Source organism: Juglans regia, chromosome 4 (genome assembly GCF_001411555.2).
Source record: "Juglans regia cultivar Chandler chromosome 4, Walnut 2.0, whole genome shotgun sequence".
NCBI lineage: Eukaryota > Viridiplantae > Streptophyta > Magnoliopsida > Fagales > Juglandaceae > Juglans > Juglans regia.
In genome coordinates, this window is record NC_049904.1 from 23,276,434 (window position 1) to 23,298,143 (window position 21,710).

The window sequence follows — 21,710 nt, forward strand, 5'->3', positions numbered from 1 at the left end:
CACAATCTCTTCAAATATATGAAGATGTGTTCAGAAATAAACCCACTTCAAAAAAAATCTGCATCAACTCAGATCTGTAGGAAATGAACATCGCATTTCCCTACAGATGCACGATGGAAGAAAAAAATAACAAAAAAAAAAAAAGTGAAAGAACAAAGAAAACGAAAGCAAAAAAAAATTACAAATGAACGAAAAAGTAAAAAAAATTTACACCACTCAGATCTGAACACGATGGCTTCAAATATATGAAGATCAATTCATATCTATAGAGAATAAAAATCAGAAATAAACCTACCTAAAAAAATATATACATTGAGTCGGATCTGTAGGAAGAAAAAGATTTAAGATAAAAAAAGTATATGAGAAAAAAATGAACATCAACTCCGATCTGTATGTAGAAAACACAAACACAATGGGAGAAACAAAGAAATAAAACCATTAAAAAAAACCTACAGACTAACGAAATAATACTTTTTTATTCAGCCATTGATTTCTTAGGAGAAAAAGTTATCATTTCAACTAACACTCGCCCATCTGTTATTCAGTTTGGTTAGTGGATATTTGTTTTTTCTTTTTCCTTTTGTCAAGTTTGGTTAGTGGGTGTTTGTTGGTGCTCTCTCTCCTTATTTCAATCTTGCCGGTCCGAAGAAAACTTTTTTAGCTGTTATCTCTTTTTCCTATTAATATGTTGTTTTTATTCTCAAACTCATCTCAATTTATCATTATAATTTTTTTAAATTTTAATATAAAATATAATAAAAAATTTAAAATTTTCAAATCTCAAAATAATAATAATTTAAAAAATAATATTCTAATAATATTTTATTATTTCAACTCAATTTAACATAAAAAATCAACCTTCTCATGATACAAAACTTTCCCACAGCCTCCGAGAAACTTCTATTGAGAAAGCATGGAAGTTTCTTGTTTCTCATTCCTTTTTTATTCTCTTAGTTCATATAATTGACTTAACTACCAGTTTATTCTTTTAAGGCGGCTACTATTATTGTATGATACACAACTTTCTCATAGCCTCCGAGAAACTTCCAGGCAATGGAAATTTCTCGTTTCTCATTTATTTTTTATTCTCTTGGTTCATATAATTCACTTGACTCCCAGTTTATTCTCTTAAGGCAGCTACCATTGTTGTATGATACATAACGTTTCCACAACCTCCGAGCAACTTCCAGGCAATGGAAATTTCTCGTTTCTCATTCCTTTTTTATTCTCTTGGTTCATATAATTGACTTGACTCTCAGTTTATTCTCTTAAGGCGGCTACCATTGCTGTATAATACATAACTTTTCCACAGTCTCTGAGTAACTTCCAGGCAATGGAAATTTCTCGTTTCTCATTCCTTTTTTATTCTCTTGGTTCATATAATTGACTTGACTCCTAGTGTATTACATAACTTTCTCACAGCCTCCGAGAAACTTCCAGGCAATGGAAATTTCTCGTTTCTAATTCCTTTTTTATTCTCTTGGTTCATATAATTAACTTGACTCCTAGTTTATTCTCTTAAGGCGGCTATCATTGCTATATGTACTGATACTTTTGCATTGGTGAATGGTGACAAGACAGTTTTAAAACTAATTACTTTTTATGGTGAAAATATGTAAAATGAGAAAAAAAAAATAGTGTTTTGCACTTGTTCAAAATTTGTTAGAACATTTTCATCCGGTGTACTGTAAATTTTTTTTCTTATAATTTGAAAAAGAGTTTAGGAAATGTTCTCAAAAGCTCTCTTCATTCTCTATTTAAAAAAGAAAAAAAAAATTATGAGATGAATATAAATTTTTTAAATATAAAAACCATTATTTCTCTCCTAAATCACTTTTATCAATATTTTATTCATTTCAATTAAATTAATTGTTCTTCCAATCATTTACACTTTCTCTCATACTCCTATTTGTTATAGTTTTAAAAATAATTTAAATAACTACACAAATGTAAAAAAATAATAATTTTAAAAATATTTAAAATAATTTTTTATTTAAAATATTCACTAGAGTAATAGTTCAAAACATAAGAAAAAATATTGAGTAGTTGAATTTATAAATAGAAGTGAGAGAAAAATATAATAAAGAAAGAATAGAGAAATATTATTTTAATAAAATAGGAAAATGATAGGGAATGAAATGTACAAAGTTTTTTTAATATGAGTAAAATTTAAGATAAAATTATAAGAAATGTCATTTTTATCTAAAATTTAAGAAAAAAATTTAGAAAATCGGATGAGAATACTGTTATATATAACCTCTAACACAAAACTATTTTGATGATTGTTTCCAGCCTACAATTGGAAAGGGGACTACTACTTTGCCGGCTCCACTGGGTTTCTTCCAGACCAAATGCCATTTTTTAGCTGCCATCTCTTACTTATTAATCTTTTGTTTTGAATTTTTTTTTTTTTTTTTTTTTTTGGGCGTGAACTTGGCCTATGGGTGTATATTAATATCCCTACTAACCTATTCCTCGCCCCCTAAAACATGCCATGTGTATTGTTATTTTTTAAAATTGAAAAATGTCAAATATTATATCTTTTTGTATTTTCATATCAAGGAAGAAAGACGACATTTATTTGGTAGAGGATATTGAGACGCTTGCGGCCTTGAGGGCTTTACAGATTATTCACCATATGAGAATCTCTCACTAAATACTTGAGGGAGATTATCTTATTGTTGTTGAAGCTATTTGATCAAAGTCAAGAACAAAAGTTTAGCTAGAGCCCTAAGTGATGTGCTTATTTCTCATTTCCACTTTTTTGATGTGCTTCATTTCGGCCATCAAGAAAATGTGGTAGTGCATACTTTGGCCAAAAATTCATGTTTTGTGGGCAATACCCTTCAATGGTGGTCCACTCCACTTGACTTTATTCTAACTTGTTTAGCAATAGATGTGGAGAGATGTTCTGTTGTATAATTTTAAGTCTTGCCAGTGTTTGTAAGTATATGACTTTCATTGTATCTGCTTCTTACTATTGAATGAAGCACTATCTGATTCTAGAAAGAAAAAAAAAATTTGACCATGCCTTGTGAAAGACAATATGCCAACAAATTTACTGAAGCAATTAGTGGGTAAGGAATTGGGTAACAAATTTTCAACTCACAGTTCCCTACCTCAGTCCTTGGAACCCATATACACAACTACTCAAAGTTTTCCAATTTCACATGAATGCCCTTAGTTATTACACACATCGAATTTTCCACGGAAATACTAAGCATCTTGTTTTTTTTTTTTTTTTAAATAAGTAAGAGGTAAATACTAAGCATCTTGTAATAGTTAAAATTCATCTAAATCCAAGAGTGGCAATGGAAATCATCCTCACACAGAGTAGGACGCAGATAATTTTCAATTCTGGAGCCAAGCAATTTAAAAAAAAAAAAATTGTGATGATATGGAAAAAATATAAAAAAAATATTTTTCCTTTCACTTAATTTTTGAAAGGGGAAGAGAGAATGTCCAGAAAACAGTTCCATCACAGCATGCACCTGAATTCATATACATATTTTATCTTCATTTATCAACATATGCACATTGATATAAATTAAATCTAAGCCATGCCATCAACCCACAAGGTGCAGACTAACCAGTGTTATCATGCTCTCCCATTTCACATGAGATTGAGTGCACTACACAGTTGATTCCTAATTTGGATATTGAGAATATCTTACTACTATTTATTATTTCATTATAATTTTTCACTTATTTTTAATTATTATTTACTATTATATAATTATTTTTTTATTATTTTTTCACTACTATTTATAAATACTTGAAAATATTTCATTATCCAAACGCAATCGATATTTTGAGTGAAATGCATTATCTTATAATTTCTTGATACTTTCTCACAGCCTCCGAGAAACTTTCAGGCAATGGAAATTTCTCGTTTCTCATTCCTTTTTTATTCTCTTGGATTGAGGATTGAGGATTGAGGTTTTGTTACATAAATTTCCAAGCATACATTTTATGAAGTTCAGATGAAATATAGAATCATCGATGCCATCTTAGAGGAGAAATCGTAGTCCACAATGCGAGATGGGCAAATTCGCATATCAAGAGACAATATGCGATTAGCATAATAAGGATGAATTTGTATTAGACCATTAGTAATTCCCGGGAGCTCTCTTACCCAGACCTCAACTTTCTCTCTAAACCCAGCGCATTCAGACCGGCTAGAGGGGGTGGGAGCTTCGGCTCCTTCCCCCTTCACTCTTTCCCTCTACTTCTCTGATTTTTCTTTGTATTTTGTTTTTTCTTTTTCGTTTTTCAGGCCAAATAAAGGGAGAATCGCCGTTCGTGGTCTTCGGGGTCCCTATAGCCAACACGCGCCCCACCAGGAGGTTGCCCAGCCGCCGATCTACACGTCCACCGAACACGGCCCCAACCGTAGTGGAGCGTAACCTGCACGAGCGGGACGAAAATTCCGAAGCCCGTCGGCGCGTGGCCCTCACACGCCACCAAGGAGCTCTCTGCCGTTGCAACGCGTAGCAGCTCCCGAACCGGCAACTCTGGATCTCCCAAGACCGACCGTCGGTTTTCCCTTCCGAGGCATTTTTTGTGCACTGTTTTTCCCTTTTTACAGTGTTTTCTCTATGTAATTTATTTATGCATTGTCTTTATTTTCAAGAAAACAAAAAAATTCAAAAACATTTGTCCCTTCGGACTTAGGTCCAAAGGGTGTTGTCCCCCCTCCGCTTAGTCGGTGATGTTGGGGTTTGGTTTCTCCATACTCAATCTAGTTGGGTATGGAGTTTTATGTTTGGTTACTGTAAACTCTGTTGGGAACAGAGTTGTGCTATCTCTTAGACTTCGGTCTTTAGAGATAAGCCGTCTAAACTAGACCATGTCAGTCACAATAGTGTACTGAGATTCTACTAACGTTTGTAATTGACTTGTTGTTTGAAGTCAAAATCGTATGTCCTCTTAAATGAATGGAATGAGATCCTTTTTATCAAAAAAAAAAAAATGGATGAATTTGTGAAAAAATGGATGACATCATGCTAATAAGGTAGAAAATTTGGAAGGGCTAGGAGGGGTCTTAACTCGAAATGGGTTCGACTATAAGGCTCATACTTTCAAAGTGGGGCTATGTTGGATTGGGCTAATTAGGAAATTGAATCTCACATTAGACATTTGAATTGAGCAATAAAAGCCCCAATTTACTAAGCCTATTCATCTGCTTACTACTCAAAGTTCAAATCAGAGAATAACAAATTATACTGGATTTTTTCCTCAACAAAGAATTGTAAATTGGTTATAAGGTAGTGGTTGGTGTCCTTGGTCTACAAGTAATGATCGTAAAACCTTGTACATTTAAAATTGCGAAACCTCTTGATCAATCGGTTCGATTCGGTTCAATTTTAAATTTGCTTATGGGTAAAATCAAATTAAACAACTTTGTTATAGCCAATTAAAATCTGGTATCAATGATAAAGTGATAATCTCTTCAATAACATGTTCATTGAGATTCCAAGTTTTGATATCCCATCTTCAATTTCATATAACAGTACTCACAAAACATCCTTGACAATGTCTAAATTTGCTAGCAAATTAAGCATTATAAAAATAAAAATTATATTGGTCTAAGGTATATACATGAGTTATTTTATTTTTTAATTTTTGTATCACTTTTATCTGATCTTTAAAATTGGTTCATCTTAAGGTTTGGAGCGGTGCACCGCTCGGTGTTACCGCTAGTTGTAAAAGTAATTTTTTTTTATTCACATTTTTAATGTATTTAAATATTTTTTAAAAATAAACCAATATACTTAAAATCATTTCTATCATCGTTTGGTAAAAAAAATAATAACCGAGCGGTACGTTTTGGTAATCCCCAAGTGAGAGAAAGAGTAAGAGGAATGTGAGATTATTTTCAGCAGCCTGCTTCTGGACCTTCTTATCAGGAGTTCCTCAAGGTACTCGAGGCTGATATTCAGCACGCTCATGTGCTGTGAGCTCTCTCTCTCTCTCTCTCGGTGTTTTGTTTCAATCAGCTGTTAAGTTTAATGATAAAATTTTGGTTTTTTTATGTGCAAATTTAATTGTGTTTATGCAAAATTTAGGGTGGGTTTTTGATATAATGAGATGTTTGTTGAAAGTTAAATAAAATATTATTTTTAATATTATTTTTATTTTGAGATTTGAAAATTTTGAATTGTTTATTATATTTTTATATAAAATTTTGAAAAAATTATAATGATGAAATGAGATGAAATAGTTTTATGAATCCAAACCCACTCTAGTAATGGGCTTGTTGGGAATTTTTTTAGTTTGCCTTTTTTTGTATTTCAGTCTTAGTTTAAATGCTCGGTAGTAAGATAATAAAATATTAGATAGTAGTCAATCACTCCATTGTCAAAATACAAGTTTACCAAGTGGGTCTTACTTTTAATGACAGTAATTGGAAATGCCGTTTAGAAAGACTACAACTCCGATTGATTTTTTAACGCGAAACTATAGGTTTGGCTGTGATTTTGTTGTTGGTTTAGATGGATTGAATTGAGTGGTGTGTGGTACTTAAATCAAGTTGCAGTTGTGATGACAAAGTTGAAAGACTTTTAAGAGGATATTTTTATCAGCCTGAATTAATATGTATGCAGGGCTGCTTCAGTTCCAAGAGGCAAGGGTGGCGCTTGTTTTCATATGAAATTGGCTTACGATCACTTGGAACCCATTTTTCTTTTTTTGCTTCAAAGGATTGATTGCTCGTGTACATGTCTACTTTCAAGTTATTTAAACCTTTTTCACATAGTTGTATATAAGGTTAGTTTCTATTTGTGTACTTATGACATACAATGCACGTCTGAATATAAGATTTTCCCATTTTTTTCACATAGTTGTATGCTTGTTAATTTCTTTCTTATTTAGGTGCGCACAGATGGGAAACAAAATCTCTCTTCATTTGGAAGGAAAGCTACAATTGGAGAATTCTATTGTATGTAAACAATGTTAAACTTCATTTAGTTTTTCAAATTTTAAAAAATATAAATTTTTGAGTGGAATGATATAATATTCATGTGTTGTGCTGATTCTTCACTTATTGATTATACTCGTTACTGCAGCTGTTATATAATATAACTTATATTACCCTCTCTTCAGTGCCTCCACAATGACTCATTAGACTTGAAAACTACTGGAGGTGAATTTCATGGCTTGGGGATGGCAGTCAGAAAGATATCAGAGGACAAGAGGAAGAAGCTTTCAGATGTAGATTTGGAGAGAGAAGATGAGTGTGGGATCTGTTTGGAGCCATGCACCAAGATAGTTTTGCCGAACTGCTGTCATGCCATGTGCATCAATTGCTACCATGACTGGTATTCTCCCTTCTCATTTTCCTCCTTTGCTTGCCATTGTATTTCACTGTCAATTTGTAATGATGGAGAGTAGCTGTGATTCTTTAGTTGCAGTCTTCGTTTGCTTTTGTATTTCAAAGGAACACAAGGTCAGAATCTTGCCCATTTTGCCGGGGAACTTTAAAGAGAGTGAATTCGGGAGACTTATGGGTTTTGACATGCAGTAACGATGTGGTAGACACTCACACATTACTGAAGCAGGATATATTACGGTTCCATCTCTTCATAAACAGTCTGCCCATGGATATTCCTGATACTCTGTTTTTAATGTATTACGAGTTTTTAATGGTTATGCTAATTCCTCTCTGATAAGGTCAATGGCGATGGGAATCTTGCTATGTACTGTTCAGTATAGCAAAAGTCTGCTACTTTAATTGCAAAATGCGCAACAACATAATGAGGAGTCCAAGATATATTTTTCCCTGGGCATCATAAATGCAACCAAATGTCCTGGGAAAAGGGAAAAAAAAAAAAGTGCAATTTAAAGACTCGTTGCATTATACTGAAACATGAAAGAAATCCAGAATGATGTACATTGTCCTTCATGCTGAAGAATCTAAAGAAAGCATGTCAATTTTAATCTAAAATGAAGCCAACTTGTTACCTAATTACCTCTTCCAATGGTTAGCAACAGTTAATGCAAGCCAAAGCATAAAACATATGAGTGTTAAAATTCACAGAACACAACTTCCATCTTTCACATTAGCTTGTTACAGAACAATCCCACCAGTTTCTTCGTGACTATGAACATACAGTTGCAATTACTTTGTCACCACTAGACAACATTGTTACAATTTTTTTGAACTCTCACGAAAAATATAAAAAACAATTCAACTTTTTCAAATCTCAAAACAAAAATTATATTAAAATATTATATTCTAATAATATTTTTTATTCATTTTTCAACTTTCATCTCATCTATATAACCGAACGAGTAAATTTTTGCATATCCCATGCAGAACCTGTGTATGAGTCCCTGTTTGCCAATCATTTTCCTGAAATAATTCCACCTCATTTAATTGCCTTTCTTAAGAATTCAATACTACTTTCGTACCACTTATTGAACCTAGTGAATTTTGAAGCATGGGAGCTCACAGAAAACAGTTTTTCTACTGACCGTTCGCGTATAACATCACCAGAAGCAGCTTTGCTTGCAGAGCTCCTTATGGAATTGCCAAGGCTCTGAGAACTCCCATTTTATGAAAAAACCATCAACAGCAATCACATTTCCCTTTAATTGATGTAAAGGAATATGGAAAAGAGTTTTCCTGCTAAAAGTACCACTGGGTATAAAGACTGTTTCTTGGAGACCAGATTACTTCTCTGCTCAAGTTTGGACCAGCTATCACTTAATGCCTCAGTATCTACATTTGAGGAACCTTAAAATTATCTACACCTGAGGCACCTTAAACTAGCCAAACTGGTGTGTTTCCAAACCACATATAAGATAGCCAAGGAGACTCTTAATGATCTCGCCAATCTTTAAACAGTATTGCTGATTCAATGGGTATCATATGATATGCATAGACATGCTCTACTGCAAATCATTTCAAATATTATAAAGCCCCTCAAAACAATTCCACAGAAGTGCATCCTACAAATACAAGACCAGAACTACCAATTATCCCCGCAAGAACAAAGACCATCCCTGAAGTGATGGAAGCGGCTAGAATCTCTTACAACGATCTCCCGCCCAACAATCTTAGCTATGAGCTTAATGGCAGAATGGCAGTCACCACACACACGAAGATTCTTCATTACTATTATTGTACTCCCCTCTACAGTACTAATCAACCCAAATCCAATGGCTAGCCTTTCGCTATGATAAGACAGCATCTCTTCCTTTTGTTCAACCTCAACATCATGCAAAGCAAACTGTTGATCGGGAACATAACCAAATTCCTTCATCTTTCCTCCCAACCAGTCAAGCTTTTCATATATTTTTTTGCTGAGTGGGTGCAACCTATCTCCAGAAAGAAATTTATGCCTCAGTCCCTTAAGAATAACCCAACTGGATCCTGGTTCTTTTATGATCCCACTATGTTTCATCTTCCCCCGTATCCTGGAGACATCACCCCATCTATTTGCAGATGCATATAAATTAGATAATAACACATATGCTGCACTACAATTTGGTTCTAAATCAAAAAGGCATTTTGCGGCTCTTTCAGCCACATTCAAGTTAGAATGCATCCTACAAGCACTAAGCAAAGCTAGCCATACCATGGAATTCGCCTTCATAGGCATGCGTCTTATTAACTCCTCTGCTTCTTCCAACTCACCACATCGACCTAGGACATCAACCATACATGCATAGTGTTCAAGCTTCATCTCAATATGTTTACCTTCACTGAAATATTTGAAAACACATCTCCCTTTCTGTAACATCCTGGAATGGCTACATGCAGAAAGCAAACCTGTGAATGTGATTTCATCCGGGTCCACCCCCATACGTATCATTTGGCTAAAGAGAGTCAGAGCCCAGAAGCCACACCCATGTTGTGCACAACCAACAATAATTGAGTTCCATGAGACAGTATTCTTGTTACGAATTCTTTTGAATACAGCTAAGCCATCATTTATATTTCCACATTTAGCATACATGACAATGTTAGAATTACCCACGAAGACATCAGTCTCTAAACCTAGCTTAACGGCTACTGCATGGACCTCTTTGCCCCTATCAAGAGCCTCTAATCCACAACAAGAATTCAAAGCACTGGTGAAAGAAGATTGATTAGGAAGGACACCCATCTTTATCATGTCCCCAAAAACTGTCAATGCATCCTGATACTTACCATTTGAACCATATCCGGTTACAAGAGCTGTCCATACAACTACATTTTTATGCGTTACCTCATAGAAAGCCTTACCAGCATTCTCTGTTTGCTTGCAATTTGCATAAAATGTTATGAGTGAAGCAGATATAAATTCATCAAAGCAGTACCCTAACTTAATATTATGTCCATGAATCTGAACACCTAGATGTAGAGCTAGTATATTTGCACAAGCTGATAACACACAAACCAACGTGGTCACAGTGGGCTCAACACCATAACCTACCATCTGCCTAAAAAGACACAACGCTTCAATGCCCTTCCCATTCTGATCAAGCCCACTAATCAACGAAGTCCATGATATCACATTACGAAAAGGCATCTTGTCAAACAATCTCATAGCATCGTCAAGTCTGCCGCTACCACAATACCCATAAAGCATTGAATTCCACGCTGCCACATCCCTCACCGGCATCTCCCAAAAAAAGCGCTCAGCCATCTCAACTCTCCCGAACTGACAGAACCCATTCACCATCGTGGTCCAAGAAACGACATTCCTTTCAGGCATTTCACCAAAAAGCTTCACGGCCATACTCAAATCCCCACAATCCAAACACCCTTTAACTATCGAATTCCAACAAACAATGTCTTTAACCGGGATTTCGTAAAACAGCTTCAAGGCATCGCGGAGTCTATTATTTCTGGCATAACCGTTGATCATCATGGTGCATAGAGTCGCATCGAGAACGGGGATGTTATCGAGGAGCGCTCGAGCTGCGTCTAATCTTTGGTTCTTTAGGTGACCAGACAACAATGATTTGTGAAAGGGAGTGCTTGAGTTGGCGTAATCGACCATGCCCAGGAAGCATCCGGAGAAATTAGAGCGTGAAACAGAGGACGAAAAGGAAGCGAGGGGAAATACAAAATTACGAAAAGTAGGGCGAAACATTAGCATCGCATTCGCTTGTGTAAAGGTCAGATCCGGTAGATCATTGTAATAAAGCGGCGGGAAGTGTTGTCTCCAACCGCATGTAAAAAAAAAAAATTATAACGAGAATACTTATATTGTTAGGAGGGAGATGGGGTAAAAAAAAAAAAAAAAACAATAAACCATAGGTTTGAGCACATATTCTTAGCTTAGCTAAGAGAGGACCACGTAAAGCGGTTTGAAATGATCTAACTATTAGATCAATTGGTTGTGGCATTAAAGATTTAAACCACTACTAGTAAAAAGACACTACAATTAGCAAGGGGCCTATTTTCGTCCTGAGTACTACTATATGGAGTCCACTATAGCGGTGCACTCAGTATGTGGATGCATTTTCTATTTTTTTTTCTTTTTAAAAAAATCAAAATGTGCGTTTTGATTGAAGACGTATTTGAAAAAAAAAGTTTCAGGAAAAGAACAATCACAAGACAAGAAAAGAAAGGTGAGTCTAAATAGACATGCATTTAAAATATGCCACTTAATAAATTTGGTTAAAGAGACAAAATTTAAGAATAAGAGTTTTAGTCATATCTCATTTCTAGGTTGCTTTCACTGCAATAGCAGAAAATTTGGCATTGCTAGTCAAACCAGGAGGTTTAACTAATTTTCTTTTTTTTTTTTTGACCGGTAAGGGGGTTTAACTAATAATAGAAAGCCATAGTCTAATTTTCTATTAACTAGTGTCAATAAAGTACAACCACATGTATGGTTTATTTCAAAGTAATCAAACCCAACCTAGGTAAGTGAAGAGAACATGCATTTTATTCTAATGAGAGTTGGAAATATTGGGTGCATTCTATCCTAGCAAATTTTAGTTTATTAATGAAGGTGGAAATAGCTGATTTTGGTTCCTAATTTCAAATAAAATCAGCTTCACGGTGGGAAAGGCCCACCATCAACTTCTGTAATAGCCTATGTTTAATTTCCTGGTTTTGCTTTGAATGGTTGTAATAGTCTAGATTATTTTTCTGTAACTGGAAAAAATTTACAGTTTTTGCATCAAGATCTCATAGTTTGAAAGAAAAAAAATATATAGAAGAAGAAAAAGAAGGAGAAGGAGAAGGTCTAAAGGAAGGATGTATAGGTTAGGTTAGGTGAGTTGAAGTACCTTGAATGTTTCAAGGTACTTCAACTTTTGTACGCATTGTTGTCTTCCTCACCGCCACAAGTGAGAAAAAAAAACTAAGTATGGGGGGATCCATCGTTTTTGCCATGACAAGGAGAACCAAAGTAATGTCATCCACACAGTTTTGAACAAACCCAACTACAGTCCCATGGTGATGCACCATCCATCGCCAACGTTTGTGATTCAAAGCAATATATGTCCAGTACGGCACATATATCTATATACATGACCAAAATCAAGATATACAACATACCCAAGAGGTTACATAGCACCACCCTTCCAGTAAAATCTGGTTCGTTTTACCTTTAGCTATTTCCACCTTCCATCTGGTTCTGGGTACAAAATTTAACGGGTTCCAATCCTATCATTCCTACCTATTACTTCTCCTCTGGGCAGTCACAAGGGATCCATTGAGATCGATTCAAATTGGACATACAAAATCTTTCATTTAATGATACTATATGCATGTAAGATGTATTGGGGGTACAAAAATCATCCTTTTCTTTATAGTCGTATCTACTGTGATAAGAAAGCGCTCTTAGTTCAGTTCGGTAGAACGTGGGTCTAGACTATTACAACCATTCAAAGCAAAACCAGGAAATTAAACCTAGGCTATTACAGAAGTTGATGGTGGGCCTTTCCCACTGTGAAGCTAATTTTGTTTGAAATTATGAACCAATATCAGTTATTTCCACCTTCATTAATAAACTAAAACTAGCCAGGATAGAATGCAACCTCCAATCTCTACCTAATACTAGCTATGCATCATCCAGAAACAACCCCATTAATTTCTAGGAAAATACCATTAACTTATAGCTCATATAACTAAACCCTAGAGGAAAAAAGATGTTGTAAACACAGAGAAAAAAAATAAATGTATGACTAAACCCTAGAATCACAGAGGAAAAAAAACGTAATACATGAAAAAGCTTCAAGAAGATTATTTAGAAGAAACTATACATTACCCCTCCCGTAGATCTGAGGGCTTCGCGTCGGTGGATTGAGGGCTTCAATCTGAGTGTGTCGAACACAGAGAGAGAGAAGAAGAAGAAGAAGAAATCTTAGAGAAGAAGAAGAAGAAACCTTAGAGAATAAGAAAAAATCTTAGAGGAGGAGAAGAAGAAGAATAAGATATCACCTGCGAGGAGCTCGGGCTTTCGGGGGAGGAACTCAAAATCGCAGTGCAGGGCCTCGCTTAGGGCAGAGGAGTCTCGGGGGCCTTCGGGGGAGGAACTCAAAATTATAGGCCCTAAATCGCAGTGCAGGGCCTCCCTTAGGGTAGAGGAGTCTCGAGGGGGGGGTGAGAATAAGGAAAGAGAAGGGATGGGAGACTAAACAGGGAGGGAGGAAACGTGGGGGGTTGGGGGAGAGGAACGAATCAAAACGACGAAAGGGAAAATTCAAAATGAAACCGAGTTCGTGCATTTGGGGGGGGTTGGATGACACGTCATGTGTGCAAATGAGTGCAGCAAACAGTGGACGTCAAGTAGAGTTTTCCTTTCGTCCTTGCTACCTGTGAGCGGTCTCGTCTGGCTAGATTGACAGGCGGATTGGCCAACAGGCCGTCCAACCACCCAAGACAGAGACCCAAAGAGTGACTAAGAGCAAGAGAGAGATGGATGAATGCAGTTTGGTTAGGCGCATTTTGAAAATTTGAGGCCAATAAATCCATTGATGACACATGTGTAACAGTCAGGGTTCCGAAGAAGTGATGACTCATATGGCTCATGTTCAGCATGGGCCACGCATGTACAAATTAGGTGGCCAAAAGGCAGTAGATAAGGTATTTTCAAACCCAATAGAGAAAAAAAAAATGCAAAACAAAAAAAAAATGAAGAAGAAAAAACACTATAAACATAAATCGAAGAATAAGAGATGGAGATAAATAGGGGAGGAGGGAGGAAGTCCTCACTCCCCTAAACCAGAGAGAGAGCTTTGAGTATTTAGAAAGGTGGAGAAAACATTTTTTAGAGAGAGGGAACCTTTTGATACAAGATCAAATTGTTATAACTTTGGACACTTAAATCAAACGTTCTATAGTTGTCATTGTATTACCTAACAATCCAAGAAACTTAGAATCAAAATATTCATTTGCTTCCTTTCTTCAATCCTCCCCTCGTTTAATTTAGGTGCTATAATAATTTCAATGTTGGGACCATTCCTCTTCTCCACAATTATTAATGGGATTTGTTATCTTGCCCTTTTGGCTAAACACCGAAAAACGTGACACATTCATGATTTGGAAGGACAATAACATCGGCATGCATGCATGTATTTCTTTTCAAAAAATGATAAATGATTTATTCAAATCTCAAATGTAAAAGTATCGATAAAGTTTTTTTTTTTTTTTTAAAAAAAAAAAAGGGTAGATCCCACCATGAAAAATTGTGAAAAACAATGGAGTGAATGTGACGAATCCATCATAATGAATCTACAAAATTCCTTTGAATAATAAATATTTACAAACATCATCAATTCCTATTCCATGACACAAATAATAGAAACAAAACTTGGCAAATTCCACGCCACTCAAACTTCCCCTAACCTATCTCATATCCCTTCCCTCCCCCTCCATCATTTTCATCTGAAAATAATGTTTATTCAAGATTTTGGCATGCACCCTTCAAAAAATTGCACTCTTGTTAAAAAATAAAATAAAAAAATAAAAAATGTAAACAAAGGGTTATTCTTATATTTTTGCAATTTGATACATCAATTTTTAGTGTAAAAAAATTGAAACCTCAATTTTAAGAAACTTGCAATTAAGTACTTTCGTCAAATTCTAGATAGAAAATTAATAGGAAAATTTTCACGTATTAGCCTTCGATTGACTGAATTAGATATTGATGTCACATTTCAGACAATCAAAGATTGATGCATTACCTCTAGTTAGTTTTCTAACAAGTGATTAACAGAAGTACTAAATTATAATAATGTTGAATTTCATGTATGAATTTTACAAAGGTCTTTAATTAAACGTAAAAATCTAAATAGTGTTGTTAAATATTTTTTTTTATAAATTAAGTTAAATAAATAAAAAATATTTAAAATGCAAATGGTGAAAAACTTCACTTCCGACATTTGTTCAGCAGACGAGCAGTTTATCATTATTCCCTTAGAGAGAGAGAGAGAGAGTCTGCGCATCATCATCTGTTTCAGACCTTACTACTTTGCCAGTGGCCTAATATATCCAAAATTTTGAAACCTAAACATAAACACACTGTTCACCCAACCAACTCGGCCTGGAAAATGTTAGGAACCCTAAAGTGGAGAGAAGAAAACACGAACTGGAGGAACTGAAGTGGGGAACCTACGAAGTGAACTTGAAGGGAGAAGTCTGGAACTAGAAACGGCAACGTTTGGAGTTGAATCATGGTGCAACGCAGCGTTGAAAAGGAATAAAAGAGGAAGCCGTTGTGCAGCATTTTAGTTGGTTTTCATTATGTAACACGCAGCGTTTTGGTAGTTATAAACCAAAACGGTGCGTTTTCATTTACTGTGAGTTTTCATTCAATAAGTAGGTCATTTTATCTTACCTTTTATGGTTGTTAGAGGTACGGGTATAAAGGAAAAGAAAAGGACGTGTAGTGGGGGAAGAGAAAAGTAGAATCAAAAGTTGTCAGTAGTTGTAGCAGGAGAAAGGAATTGTCTCGAACAAATTCCAGCGTGATTTATGTTATGAATTTCAGCCTTCATCTTCATCCCTGTGTCTATTCATCATTACATCAAACAGTTTATGAGCATTTCCCTTACTGATCGCAGCAGCCATCATACATTCTTATAGCATTTCCTTATTACAAACAGCAAGAAATAACCAGGACCATAACAAGTGGTATCATTTGAGCACCGATCCTGACACAATCCCCTTCCGCACCCCCATCCATGACCATAGACAACCAACATATTGACAGCCCAGAAAACCAGAAAATATAACCCAGAAAAGCCACAAACAGCCATACAAATTTACCATCCAAAAACCCAGAATCTTGCAACCATGGCTGAAGCTACTAGATCCAAACAAATGCAACAGCAGATTGATGCCTTGGAGGAGAGCCACCTCGCTACCCAAACACGCTTCAACACCATTGATGAGAGGCTAGACCAGCTCAATGAAATGGTTCGAACCTTGGTTGCTCACCAGGGGAATATGGCACGGGACCTGCAAAACCATCAAGAGAATGAGCAAGTGCAGCAAAGGGGGCAAGCTCTAAGAGGTATTCGTTTGGAGTTTCCTCACTTTACGGGAGAAAATCCATCTGCTTGGATCTTTAAGGCATCACGGTACTTTGAATACCACCAAACAAACCCTGCCCAAAAACTATTATTGGCCGCATACCACATGGAGGGAGAAGCATTAGTATGGTATCAAGAGGCCTTAGATACAGCCCAGTTTGTGAGTTAGGAAACTTTGATGAGGGCTATGTTGATTCGCTTTGGACCAACTGCCTATGATGATCCTATGGAAACCTTGACTAGGTTGAAGCAAGTCACCACAGTAGCCGCCTATAAGGCTAGTTTCGAGTCACTCTCGAATAGCGTGAGAGGCTTAGCCGACCACCATAAGCTGAGCTGCTTTCTCAGCGGCCTTAAGGATGAAATAAGGTTGCCTCTTCGCATGTTTAACCCACACAACTTAACAGCAGCCTTTGGCTTAGCACGAATTCAAGAAGAACACCTTATTAGTGCTAAGAAACCAATGAAGTTCTTGGGGGAAAATGGGCAGTTTAGTCCCACTAACAACTATGTTTCGTATAGGAGTAGTGGTGCTACAGGAAGTAACAACCAGAAATACAGCCCTCCTATCAAAAAAGTTTTCTCCACGGAATGGGATGAGAAGCGTAAGAAAGGGTTGTGCTATCATTGCGATGAAAAATGGAACCCCAATCATATTTGCAAGAAAGCTAAAGTGTACCTCCTACAAGGAGTGGAGGATTTGGAGGAGAGGGAGGTAGGTGACGAGGAAATTACGGTTGCTGATTTACTTATTGAAGGAGACTCAAAACAGAAAGGGGTGGTGGTAGAACCCGAGATATCCTTAAATGCAATTACGGGAACGCCTAGTTCTAAGACTATGCGACTCATGGGGTGGATAGGGAGGACACAAGTGGTCCTTTTGGTGGATTCAGGGTTAACACATAGCTTCGTGGACCCCTCTATTGCTCAAACAGCCAAGCTGGTGGTTGATGAGTCAAAGAGACTTGCTATCAAAGTTGCTAACGGACAGATAGTGCAAGGCTTAGGTTACTGCAGTAACGCCAAGATCAAGGTACAAGGTATATCCTTCTATCCCTCCTTTTATGTTTTACCTCTTGGGGGTTGTGATGTCGTTCTTGGCGTGGATTGGTTGGAGACACTTGGAACCATTGCTTGGAATTTTCATGAGTTGTCCATGAAATTTCTGTATCTTGGGAAGAATGTTGAGTTGTTGGGACTGAAATTGGAAGGGTTGACCCTTGCTAAGGGGGGAAAATCAATGCTTACATCCATGCAAAAGGGGAAGGGGTTATTTTTGCAGCTTGTTAGTGAAACCAATGTGTTGAGGATCTCGGGTGGAGGAGATGAGGTGCAGAATCTGATTTCACAGTTTGCAAAGGTATTTGACATTCCGAAGGGACTTCCACCCTCAAGACCCCAAGACCATAGAATACCTCTTAAAGAAGGAACCCAACCCATTACCGCTAGACCTTACCGTTACCCACACTACCAAAAGTCAGAAATTGAAAAGATAGTGGCTGAGTTACTTGAATCAGGTGTAATAAGAACCAGTTCAAGCCCCTTCTCGTCTCCCGTACTTTTGGTCCGTAAGGCGGATGGGAGTTGGCGTATATGTGTCGATTATCGAGCACTTAACCAAGAAACCATAAAGGATAAGTTCCCTATCCCCGTTATTGATGAACTCTTGGATGAGTTGCACGGGTCGGTGGTTTTTTCAAAGCTGGATTTGAGGTCCGGATACCACCAAATCCGGGTGGTAGCCGAGGATGTGGCAAAAACAGCATTTAGAACTCACGAAGGGCACTATGAGTTCCTCGTGATGCCCTTTGGTTTGACTAATGCCCCATCAACTTTTCAAGGGCTGATGAATGAGGTGTTTCGACCTTATTTGCGGAAGTTTGTTTTAGTGTTTTTTGACGACATCCTAGTGTACAGCAGCTGCTGGACAGACCATTTAATGCACTTACGTGTGGTGCTGGAAGTACTAAAAAAAAACCAATTATTCGCTAAATTGTCCAAGTGTCAATTTGGGGTCAATGAAGTAGAGTATTTGGTACACATAGTAAGTGAAAAGGGAGTGATGGCTAACCCACGGAAGGTGGCTACTATGCTGGACTGGCCGGTACCAATGAATGTCAAATCCTTAAGAGAATTTTTGGGGTTGACGGGATACTACCGGAAATTTATAAAGGGGTATGGAACAATTGCTGCACCATTGAAGGATTTACTTAAAAAGCATGCCTTTGTGTGGACTGAGGCTGCCTTAAAAGCTTTTAAGGAGCTGAAATTGGCTGTAACACAACCTCCGGTTCTTAGATTGCCGGATTTTACCCAACCATTCACGATTGAGTTCGATGCAAATGGAAGAGGAATGGGAGCGGTTTTGATGCAGGGGGGACAGCCACTTGCTTATATGAGCAAGGCTTTGAAGGGAAAGGAACTCCTTCTCTCCACATATGAGAAGGAGCTCCTCGCGTTAGTAACGGCGGTAAGAAAATGGAGACCCTATCTTCTAGGGCAGTCTTTTGTAATAAAAACGGACCAGCAGGCCCTGAAATTTTTATTAGAGCAACGTGTGGGCACCGTAACTCAGCAAAAGTGGGTGAGCAAGTTAATGGGGTATGATTTTGTTATTGCTTATAAGCAAGGCAAGGAAAATGTGGTGGCGGATGCATTGTCAAGGAAAGGGAATGAGAATGAAGTAGAGGGTGGATCCTTAGCAATGATAACATTTCCAACACCCGAATGGGTAGAGGAACTTAAGGCCAGCTACGAAGAGTCAATCGAACTTAAGCAGGTCCTTGGACAACTAAAGGAGGGTACTGTTCCAGCTAAAAGTTATCAACTACAGCAGGGCTTGTTATTAAAGAAGGGCAGAATTGTCATCGCAGCAGACTCATCATTTAAAGGGAAGGTTCTGCAGTATATACATGATAATCCTATGGGAGGCCACTCGGGTTATTTAAGAACCTACCAAAGGGCGAAGCGGGATTTTTATTGGAAGGGCATGAAAAAATACATAAAAAAAAGTGGTGAGGGAGTGTGTGATTTGTCAAGCAGTGAAATATGAGACCTCACCACCAGCAGGGTTGTTGCAACCCTTACCCGTGCCTCAACAAGCGTGAACAGATATTTCTATGGATTTCATAGAAGGATTGCCCATGTCCAGTGGTTTTAATGTGATCCTAGTTGTTGTTGATAGGTTCACAAAATTTGGACATTTCATACCCTTGTCCCACCCTTACACAGCAGTTGGGGTGGCCAACTTGTTTTTGAATCATGTGTTCAAGTTACACGGTCTACCCCGCACTATTGTGACAGATCGGGACCCAATATTTGTGAGTTCTTTTTGGCAGTCTTTTTTTTCCTTACAGGGGTCAGCACTCAATCTCAGTTCTGCCTATCATCCCCAATCAGATGAGCAAACAGAGGCACTAAACAAATGCCTAGAGGGTTACCTACGATGCTACGCGGGAACTAAGCCTCAAAGGTGGTCACAGTGGCTACCCTTTGCTAAATGGTGGTACAACACATCTTACCACACAGCCACTAAAATGACACCCTTCCAAGCCCTCTATGGTTACCCACCATCAATGCTACTATCCTATGTACCAGGAACTTCAGCAAATCAGACAGTTGACCAAACACTACAAAGCAGGGACCAGATTCTCAAGGTATTGAAGGAAAATCTTGAAGAGGCAAGAAATCGCATGAAGTTACACACTGATAAACACAGATCAGAGAGAACATTTGAAGAAGGAGAGTGGGTATACCTGAGGTTGCAGCCATTCCGACAGAAATCCGTTGTCCACCGCAGAAACATGAAGCTGTCTCCTCGATTTTTTGGGCCCTTTCAGGTGGAGAAGAAAATCAGTAAGGTTGCATACCGTCTCAAGCTGCCGTCGACTTCCCGAATCCATCCCACTTTCCATGTCTCATGCCTCAAGAGAAAGGTGGGAAGTTCGATCTAGCCACTGGCAACCTTGCCTCCAGTGGATGCGCAAGGAGAACTCCAACCAGAACCGGAAGACATTGTGGGGCGACGCTTGATAAAGGAGGGAAACAGAGGAGTTACCGAAGTGTTAGTCAAGTGGAGAGGAATGACAGAGGAAGAAAATACCTGGGAAAGGCTGTGGAAGCTTCAACAGAACTACCCACATCTTGTGGGCAAGATGCTATAAAGAAAGGGGAGAATGTTAGGAACCCTAAAGTGGAGAGAAGAAAACACGAACTGGAGGAACTGAAGTGGGGAACCTACAAAGTGAACTTGAAGGGAGAAGTCTGGAACTAGAAACGGCAACGTTTGGAGTTGAATCATGGTGCAACGCAGCGTTGAAGAGGAATAAAAGAGGAAGCAGATGTGCAGCGTTTTAGTTGGTTTTCATTATGTAACACGCAGCGTTTTGGTAGTTATAAACCAAAACGGTGCATTTTCATTTACTGTGAGTTTTCATTCAGTAAGTAGGTCATTTTATCTTACCTTTTATGGTTGTTAGAGGTACGGGTATAAAGGAAAAGAAAAGGACGTGTAGTGGGGGAAGAGAAAAGTGGAATCAAAAGTTGTCAGTGGTTGTAGCAGGAGAAAGGAATTGTCTCGAACAAATTCCAGCATGATTTATATTATGAATTTCAGCCTTCATCTTCATCCCTGTGTCTATTCATCATTTCATCAAACAGTTTATGAGCATTTCCCTTACTGATCGCAGCAGCCATCATACATTCTTATAGCATTTCCTTATTACAAACAGCAAGAAATAACCAGGACCATAACAGAAAATCACATTTCCAACCCGACTCGAAACAAAGACATTCCACTTGCTGCTACTCGATTGACTGATTAGCCAACCCGAAAAAACTTTCGGAAGGACCGGGTGTTCTGACCCAATCCGATTTATTATTATTATTATTTTAACATAAATAACATATATAAATAATATAGACCAATTTGGTCTACCAAAATGCATGATATTTTTAATTCTTGGACTTTTTCATCTTGAATATGGCGTCAAGTGGCGACTACACAAGTTCTTGTTTTTGGGTTCAAGAACCGGAGGATCAATATCAATAACTTAGATATATATTTGCCAATATTGAGACTAGAGAGAGGGGCAGCTTTAATTTGTACATGCATTGTTAGTTTAGACTCATTAATCAGACGTTACCTTTTTGGAGCTCTTCATTATATCATTTTTCATGTGAAAAGAAAAAATACATTAAAAGACAAGACATGCATGCCTGCCCAAGTA

General features: G+C 37.4%; 1 protein-coding gene and 1 pseudogene across 1 annotated transcript; one reads left to right on the top strand and one right to left on the bottom strand.

The window, feature by feature from the left end:
• The first annotated feature begins 3,027 nt into the window (after nucleotides 1–3,027).
• Nucleotides 3,028–7,667, top strand: LOC118348216 (annotated as a pseudogene).
• A 603-nt stretch (nucleotides 7,668–8,270) lies between these two features.
• On the bottom strand, nucleotides 8,271–11,171 carry LOC109000704 (pentatricopeptide repeat-containing protein At5g46460, mitochondrial). Its single transcript, XM_018977669.2, has one exon. The coding sequence runs from the start codon at nucleotides 11,088–11,090 to the stop codon at nucleotides 8,973–8,975; it is 2,118 nt and encodes a 705-aa protein (XP_018833214.2). The 5' UTR covers nucleotides 11,091–11,171; the 3' UTR covers nucleotides 8,271–8,972.
• Between the last annotated feature and the right edge of the window lie 10,539 nt (nucleotides 11,172–21,710).

Bases quoted from the DNA above. Each gene is read 5' to 3' on its own strand.
- LOC109000704 (XM_018977669.2), bottom strand. From the start codon at position 11,090: ATGCTAATGTTTCGCCCTACTTTTCGTAATTTTGTATTTCCCCTCGCT.